At 53.1% G+C, this 8,361-nt stretch overlaps 1 protein-coding gene across 1 annotated transcript; it reads right to left on the bottom strand.

Moving 5' to 3' along the window:
• Window positions 1-2,766: 2,766 nt before the first annotated feature.
• SBSN (suprabasin) lies at window positions 2,767-6,482 on the bottom strand. The gene is made up of 4 exons (XM_061174155.1): window positions 5,502-6,482; window positions 3,992-4,057; window positions 3,835-3,879; window positions 2,767-2,945 (listed from the first exon to the last, which is right to left on the bottom strand). The coding sequence occupies exons 1-4, from the start codon at window positions 6,480-6,482 to the stop codon at window positions 2,922-2,924; spliced, it is 1,116 nt and encodes a 371-aa protein (XP_061030138.1). The 3' UTR covers window positions 2,767-2,921.
• Window positions 6,483-8,361: the final 1,879 nt, after the last annotated feature.

An 8,361-nucleotide genomic window follows, 5' to 3' on the forward strand; every position in this document is an offset into this window, starting at 1 on the left:
CCTCCTCTCTCTCTCACTCCCTCGCCTGGCTCTCCCTGTCTGGCCCAGGTGCCAGGTCCTTGCTCACACTTATTCCAAGGCCTTTCCCAAGTCTGCTCGAGCCAGTAGGCTCCCCTCTACTAGTTGCCAGACATTTGTACCCGGCCTCGACCCCTCCTCTGGAACCTCTTAGTCTAGGGGGAGAATGGACATGAAACAGGTGAGTATATAATTACAGCTGTCGCAGCACTGTGAAGACCGGTATCAGCGTGCCATGAGAGAGTAACAGAGGCGTCCCTAGGTTCAGGTTGGGTGAGGTTCGGGGAGGGGGGGCACATAGAGGCATAGAGGCAGGGAGGACACTCTTAGCAGACGAAGCATCCCCCCAGGCCTCAAGGCAGGACTGAGCCGTGCCGCTTTCACCTTTAAGTTCTGGCTCGGCTCTTCTCTTCCAGAAGCCTCCCAGGATTGACCCCCCAGCACATATTCATTATCCTATATCTCTTTGGCACTTTCAGGACCCCCAACCAAGCAAGAAAATGGGCATACAAATAAAATCAATGAAAGCTTTTACTTTCTTTTTTTGTTTGTTTTGTTTTTTTAAATTTTTATTTATTTATGGCTGTGTAGGGTCTTCGTTTCTGTGCAAGGGCTTTCTCCAGTTGTGGCAAGCGGGGGCCACTCTTCATCGCGGTGCACGGGCCTCTCACTATCGCGGCCTCTCTTGTTGCGGAGCACAGGCTCCAGACGCGCAGGCGGCATGTGGGATCTTCCCAGACCAGGGCTCGAACCCGTGTCCCCTGCATTGGCAGGCAGATTCTCAACCACTGCGCCACCAGGGAAGCCCATCTTTTACTTTCTGAAAGAACAATTCCCTTCTCGGAAGGGACTCCTCCAGTCCAGGCGAAACGATGTCCAGCACAGAGTAGACCCTCAGGAAATGTGTGGTACGAATGAACGCTTCTGTTTCTTGAAATGCATGAAACAAAGGTCTGCGATTTACTAGGAAATACATCAAAAATGTATTGGTACGTGGCTAGATGGCTAGGTGTGTGATGAGTGGAAGGGCGATAAAGCAAGCATAGTCATGTGCTAGTGGTGGAATCTAAGTGGCGGGTATGCAGGTATCCACTGTAAAATTCTTTCATCTTTGCAGTAAAATATTGCCAGGGGAGAGAAGCAACATATGTGATTAAAATGGTGGTATTCTGGGGACTTCCCTGGCAGTCCCCAGAATACCAGCGCTTCCACTGCAGGGGGCACGGGTTCAATCCCTGGTCAGGGAACTAAGACCCCGCAAGCCACACAGCACAGCCAAAAAGGGGGGGAAAAAAAAAGTAAAAAATAAATTAAAAAACAAAAATAAAACTTTAAAAAAATGGTGGTATTCTACAGATAAGTTAAAACAAGGAGAACATAAAGTGCCAGGAGCATCACCTTTACTGTGCGCATTAGGCCCCTCCCCTCCCTGGTGTGTCATTTAGTCCTTATTGATGCATCGCTTTGTATTTGTTTTCATATCCTGTCTATATACCTCATCTCCCCACAAAGCCTGTAAACTCCCCAAGGGCAAGAACACTGTCTCTTATTTCTGGTCCCATGGTTGATGGAATTTTGGAGCTGGAAGCCATGTTTGCAGTCCTCTCCTGCAGACACCCACCCCCCTTTATATGGGAGGAAATGTTGGCCCCTGGAGGGGAAGGATGCGGCCTACAGGTGCACGGTTCTGACTGGAATGTAGGTCTCCCAGCGCTCAGGCCCGTGCTTGGCAAGTGTTCTAGAGACGTTATAGGCGACTGTGCAAGGTCAGGTTCTGGCAAGAGACAGGCCTGCTGCTTTCTCCTGGGTTGCCCCCCGGGCAAGTGCCCTGGCCCCTCTGAGCCTTAGTTTCCTCATCCATACAATGGGGATGATAAGGGAACTTCTGCCTTTGGGTTGTGGGAGGCTTAAATGGTTACAGAGTGTGAACAGCCCTTCACACAGTACCTGGAAACTACGAAGTGCTCAGTATGTAGTAGTTGCTATCATCAATGGTCCGGGCTTTGAGCCGGGCCTTCTGTGTCACTATTCCTGTCCTTGTAAAGAGGCCTCCTGTCATCAGAGTGGCTTCCCCCCTGAGCCTTTGGCCCTCGTCCCCAAGAGAGGATCTCCCACATGTACCTCTTTCCTCTCTACTATTCACTGAGTCTCCTGATACTAAACAGGAGAGAGACCTCTTCGTTTTCAGAATATCCTTGGTAGCCCTTAGGCTGTTTCTCCCTCCACTTATTGTGTGTTCTTAGTCATGTTTCTTAACTTGCGTAAGCAAGTTAACTTGTGATTTTCTATAACATGGGGCAATAGCAGTACCTCTTACCTAACTGGATGGTTGGGAGGATTCAGTGAGGTCATGCAGGTAAAGCGCAGGGAGCCTCGCACGCCTTGATTGTGCAATACACACAAGTTACTATTGATATTCCTTTGGTGCCACACTCCTGAATGAGGATGCTACCCCCTTGGGCTTCACCAAGGTTCCTGCCACTTTTTCCCTGGTGCTTCTGCCCCCACTACTGGCCTGGAGGGGCTTTCCCTGCACGAATTTCCTCCCAGTGCTGAGCATGAATTTTGCACTAGTGAAGCATGGCTTGTCCCTGTAATGGCCCTCTTCCATCAGATCAGCCTGAAATCTCCAGCTCAACCCATCCTGTGCATCGGACCCCCCAGCTTCTCCGGTGAAGAAGCAAGAGGAGAAAAGACAAGCCTCCCCTCCACGGATCCCTCCTGAGGGAGCACAGTGGACCATGATGAGAGTACAGTGTGTTGTATTTATCCACAAATCTCAGTACAGCCCCCTTAAGGGACTCCAGAAATCTATCCTCCTACTTCTCCCCGGCTCCTTCAGGTCATTTCAGCTGATATGACAACAGGAATGTCAGTCTGTTCAACAAGGCCAGTTCATCAGTTTAGGGAATGATGCTGATGACGGTCTGGAAGAGAGAAGGAGAGAGGGAGTGGATGCAGGGCACACAGTCGCAAGACCTCTACCCTCTTGCACCCTAGAGAGACGGGAGGGAGACTGACTACTCTAGCTCCGGAATTGCTTGCGTTCTGGGGAATAATATAAGGAAGGCGGCACCTAGATTCAGGAAGAATAGGGAGACAGTCCTCCCAGGCAGAGGTGCCAGGGGCCTCTGTAGGGACAGAGAAGCCTCGTGTGTTTTGCCTGAGAGGATCCCCTGCCACCTCCACAGCCCGGGAATAAACAAGGGTGTGCCTTTGGGTTCCAGGCACAGTCTTAGGGCTGTTACACACCCTCACCCTTTTGCCCCAGGCTCAGGCGTCTGAATGTACTAAATGCAAAGAGAAGAGCTAGGACTTTCCTTTGGGCCCAGAGGGAGGACCAGCATCCCACAGGAACCTTTATCCTGGGCTGGCCGGGCAGGTAGGTTGCTGTCAAGCAGGGAGAAGACAGAGCTACAGGCTCCCGCCACCCAGCATGTTGCCACAAGGCAGCAGGGACAGGGCAGCGGAGGGATGCACAGAATAGGGAGGGAGTCTGACGGGAGATGCCGAGGAGGGGGGACAGGCACACAGAGGGGAGGGTTTCAGCAGCCCCTCCCTTCCTGGCTCCTAGATGTACACAGGTCCCTGGAGGACTTTTCTGCCTCAGTGGGAACGGAAAGCGCCCAAAAGATGAAAGCAGGATGTGAAGGGCAAAGAGCAGTGAGGAAAGGAAAACCAGAGCTGGAAAATGGGTTGGATGGTGTCTGCAGAGGCTGAGTGTCTGTCCACAGTGCAGTCGTCAGTGAACAGGCAACAGGAAGAGGATGTAAGAGCATCTCCCAAGTAGGAAGTAGAAACCACGTGGGCACTCACCTTCCACAGAACTGAAAGGCCAATGAAGGGCTTGTTGACCAAAGCCTGAAATTCAAGGACAAGAGGGTTAGTCCCCAGCATCTGTCCCACCAACCCTCCTAGGAGAGCCTCCACGCCACCGCCCCCACCCCACCCACCCTGTGCTCGCGAGACTTACTCCAGATGTTAAGGCTGTGGTTGCAGCCCCTCCTTGCTGGTCAGTGGGTCTGTTTGGATGACTGTCCTGTGGATGAAGCCCAGGCTGTCATTACAACCCCCCAGACCCTAAGGGTCTCCCAAGTTCCTTTTCCCCAGTGGCCAGCTTCCCCTAGGGTGACCGGGGCTGGGGCAGAAGGCATAGGCTAACCCCCTGCCCCTCACTATCCAGAAAGGAAACCTATGTTGCTGTGGGAATTCTGTGAGAGATGGGAGGAGAAGCCAGGAAGAATGTCTGCCCCTACTGGTTAGTCTTCCCTCAATTCCCTTTTCTTTCAGTTAATGAGATGTTCTCAGTCACTGAGAAGGGGCCCGACTGGAAAGGGAACCCAGAGAAGCCACGCAAATACCAGGACCATAGTTTAACCTCAGCCCTGACTTCAAAGCTGCCCCTTCTACACACACGCTAACCTGATCCCTAACCCGGGTGGATCCCTGTCCTTAATCCTCTCCCCACTCAGCAGTGTCTCCCCCGCTGCACTGCTGCTGCCCGCCTCAAATCCCCAAGCAAACAGCCCTCTCTTGGTCTCTGCTTGGTGAATCCTGGCATCTGACTCAGAGCCCTCTCCTTTACCCTGCACACTTTCTACATCGTTCCTTCCTCCCCACCCACGCATCTCTGGTTCCGTGGCTGGTAGCCCATGTAGCTATGGACTTTGAGGCCTGGGCCAGTCCTCGAGATGGTGTCCCAAAGAGTCCTCGTGGAGAGTGGGGAGTGGGGACCTGGGTCAGGCAGGAGTCAGCCTTCTCCTGTTCCTCCTTGGAGCCTGTTACGCTGTGCGTGGTGCTGCTTGCCTCTCCTGGGCTCCGGTATCTATTCCCCCTATGTAAGTGGGGATCAGATATCCTCCAGAAGGCCTCCTCTGATGGGGCGGTGTGGAGGAAGAGAAGGAACCCTGACTTGTGATTCGCCAGAGCTGTGTGCTAGCCACATGACCTTGGCAAATCCCTTAAACCTCGCTGAGCTTCCGTTTCCTTACCTGAGAATCAGGGAGTCAGCATCTTCACCCTGACTACGTCAGAGGCTTGTTATGAAAATTAAACAGAATAGGGCTTTTCTCCCAAAGCTATTCCTCAAGCTCAAGCTGATGCTCTGGGTTTTCTCAACACTCATTCTCTTCGCACTGTAATAGATCTTGGCCTCAGTAACTGCTTCCTGTTCCCCAGGAGAGGCTTCGTGTTCCTCCCTTTAGATCTCCTTAACTAGGGGGCAGCTCCCTGAAGGTGGGGCTGGGTCCCATTCACATTCTCTGATACAGGGCTTTGCAGATAAGATGGCTTAATCTTTCTGACCAGCTGACCACCAGCTCCTTTGTAAGGGAGATGGCAAGGGAGAAGGAGGACACAGTTACATAGCTGCCCAAGCTTCTTTCACCAAATGATAGAGACCTGGGCGCCCCAAATGTCCCAAGGGTTTAACCTCTCCCTCCCCCAACACCCTTCTCCCCATTTCCCCACCCCTGTTCACCTACATTCAGCAGCTTGTTGGCTTCCTTGCCGGCTTGGTTGGTCCCCGTATGAACAGTCTGCTGCAACCCGTCCTCCTCCTTCCCGGCCTGGCCAGCAGCGTGGTGGACACCTTGGCCAAGTTTCTCCACTTCCTTTCCAGCCTGACCAGCAGCGTGGCTGACCCCGTGGCCAAATTTCTCTGCCTCCTTTCCGGCCTGGTTGACCCCATCGTGGACCCCTTGGACCACTTTGCCAGCCTCCTTTCCAGCCTGTTCAGCAGTGTGGTGGGTGCCCTGGCCAAACTTTTCTACCTCCTTTCCAGCCTGATTAACTCCATGATGGACCCCCTGGACTATTTTTTCTCCATCTTTCCCAGCCTGCCCTGCAGCATGGTGGACCCCCTGGCCAAACTTTTCCACCTCCTTTCCAGACTGATTAACTCCATGATGGACCCCTTGGACTATTTTTACTCCCTCTTTCCCAGCCTGCCCTGCAGCATGGTGGACCCCCTGGCCAAACTTTTCCACCTCCTTTCCAGACTGATTAACTCCATGATGGACCCCTTGGACTATTTTTACTCCCTCTTTCCCGGCATGGTGGACTCCCTGAATCACTTTGTTTGCCTCCTTCCCAACCTGTCTAGTAGCATTGTTGACCCCATGGACAAACTTCTCTGCTCCCTTTCCTGCTTGTCCGGTGACATTGTTGATTCCATGGGCTACCTTGTCCAGGCTGTGGTTGAGCCCCTGGATGCCCTTGTCCAGCTCCTTACCGGCCTGGCTCCCCACACTGTTGAGTCCATTAAAAACTTTCTCCCTTCCAGCTTGAGGGATTCCATTATTGATGCCTTCCAAGGCCTTGCCCACCTCTCTCTCTGCATTGCTCAGCCCTTGGCTGATCCCTTCAGTGACCTTCTTAACGGGCTCAGCATTGGCCTCCCATCCAGGCAAGGGCCCCAACAGCAGCAAGAGGGAGCAGGAGCTGAGCAAACTGGCAAGATGCATGTTGTTGGGAAAGTGGGGACGATGCAGCGAGGAGCCAGGGAGGCAAAGCTACTATTTATCCTCTGCTTCCTTTCCTCTTCTCCACCCCTCATGACTCAATTACCCTGTGAGGCACTGACTTGATCCCCAGTCAGGGAGGTATTTCCCAGGGAGATTTGGGGTTGGGCAATGAAGAGGAGGAGGAAGAGTGGGTGAGTCATGAATGGAGAAAACTCACATGGCATCTTTGCTCCTTGCCCAGCTCAGGCCCTCCACCCTAGAGCCCAGATGTCTGCCCTTCCAATCACTTCCTCTTTTTATTCCTCACCCACCATCCAGGCCTCCTTTCTCCCAACCACACCTTCAGGCACCCACCATCCCTCGGACCCAGGCCTGGTTCTTCAGCATCTTCACTCCTCTCGGGGGACCTAAGGATCCAGTTTCCCCAGCAGCAAGAGTCTGGAAAGATGGGAGGCACAGTCAGGGGGTGGGGAGCAACCCCGGGGAGTTGAGGGAATCATCAGACCTTGTTCCTGTTGTTCTTGTTGACCCCCAAGCCCACACTTCTTATGCTCCGGCCACACGGGTCTTCTCCCTGGTCCTCAAACACACCAAGCTCATTCCTGCCTCATGGCCTTTGCACCTGCTGTTCTCTCTGCCTGGAATGCAGAAGCCAGATCTTCACAACGTGGTTTCCTCCTCACTCTCTTCTTGGCTCAAATGTCACCTTCCCAAAAAAACCCTTCCCTGGCCGTCCCACAGCTATACTCTGTAATATCATCCTTTAGTTTTTATGGCTCTTACCACAATCTGAAATTATCTTATTTTATTGTCTGTCTCACCTATCAGATAGTAAACTTCCAGAGGGCCTTTGTCTGTATTGATCATTGTCACATCCCCAGCTTCAAGAACATTGCCTGGGGTTCAGTAAATATTTGAACAAATGGATGGATTAGAAGACGCCAGGGGAAGAGAGTCCAGGCCTGAACCTGAGTCTCAGAGGGTGCTGGAGGGAAGGTTGCCTGTATCCCCAGAGCAGCATAAGGTCCCTTGTTGAGGGTTGCAGATTTTGGAGCCAGGATCACATTCTTGTCCTACCTCCCAGCCCTTGGGCAAGGGCAGGGGGCTGACTGCCATGAGCAGGGGCAGGACGCAGTGTCTCCTGAAAAGCCAGTTGAGGCAGTCATGGGGAGGGGCTGAAGACCCAGGGCAGCAGAAGACTGTCAGCCAGAACCTAGGCTGCGGGCCAGGAGCTCATCCCTCCTGCCCTCCTCCCCCTGAGGCCTCCTAAGTCCCAACCTGAAGCCTCAAGTGTTGACATATTGGCAAGGGTTGGAGAGGGAAAGAGCTGAGAGTTTGGCCTAGGTGTGGAGAGGGACATCAGAGGGAAGGGCAGGGGGTGGTTGGTAGGTCTGTCGTTGGTAGGTCTGTAGAGCTAGTCCAGAGGGAGCCTGAGACCAGAAGGATAGGGGCCAGCAGGTGGGTACAGTTGGGTGCAGAGGTAAAAGATATTTGGGTTTGGGTGCCAAGAGGAGAGCCTGGGAGAAGGGGTGGAGGTGGGATTGCTGGTGGGAAGGCCAGGCACAAAGGAATGTGTAGGGTGTGAGCAAGTGGGGATGGCAGAGTTATACGTGTGGGTGCCCAGGTGTGACGAGAAGCTGCACATGTTTTCAGGCTTTGCTCAAACAAGGGTGACAAGGCCCACTCCCCTTGGAGGACCCAGGGTTCCATCCCAGATCCTGGACACTTGGCTCCACCCAGAATCAGGCCTCCCAGACCCAGAGACCCAGAAGCTTCTGCCATCTCTAGGTTCTGCCTACAGAGGGTGACTAATTGTGCCACCTCTCCAAGCTTGAGCTCACCAAATCTGTTTCCCAGTTTCACGGTCCAGGGACAAAGT

Source organism: Eubalaena glacialis, chromosome 18 (assembly GCF_028564815.1).
Source record: "Eubalaena glacialis isolate mEubGla1 chromosome 18, mEubGla1.1.hap2.+ XY, whole genome shotgun sequence".
Taxonomy (NCBI): domain Eukaryota; kingdom Metazoa; phylum Chordata; class Mammalia; order Artiodactyla; family Balaenidae; genus Eubalaena; species Eubalaena glacialis.

Excerpts from the sequence above, each read along its gene's own strand:
- SBSN (XM_061174155.1), bottom strand. The coding sequence starts at position 6,482 with ATGCATCTTGCCAGTTTGCTCAGCTCCTGCTCCCTCTTGCTGCTGTTG. Across the intron at positions 3,880-3,991 it reads CCACAGCCTTAACATCTGGA|GCTTTGGTCAACAAGCCCTT; the intron begins GTAAGTCTCGCG and ends CTTGAATTTCAG. Across the intron at positions 2,946-3,834 it reads GCCTTTCAGTTCTGTGGAAG|ACCGTCATCAGCATCATTCC; the intron begins GTGAGTGCCCAC and ends TCTCTCTTCCAG.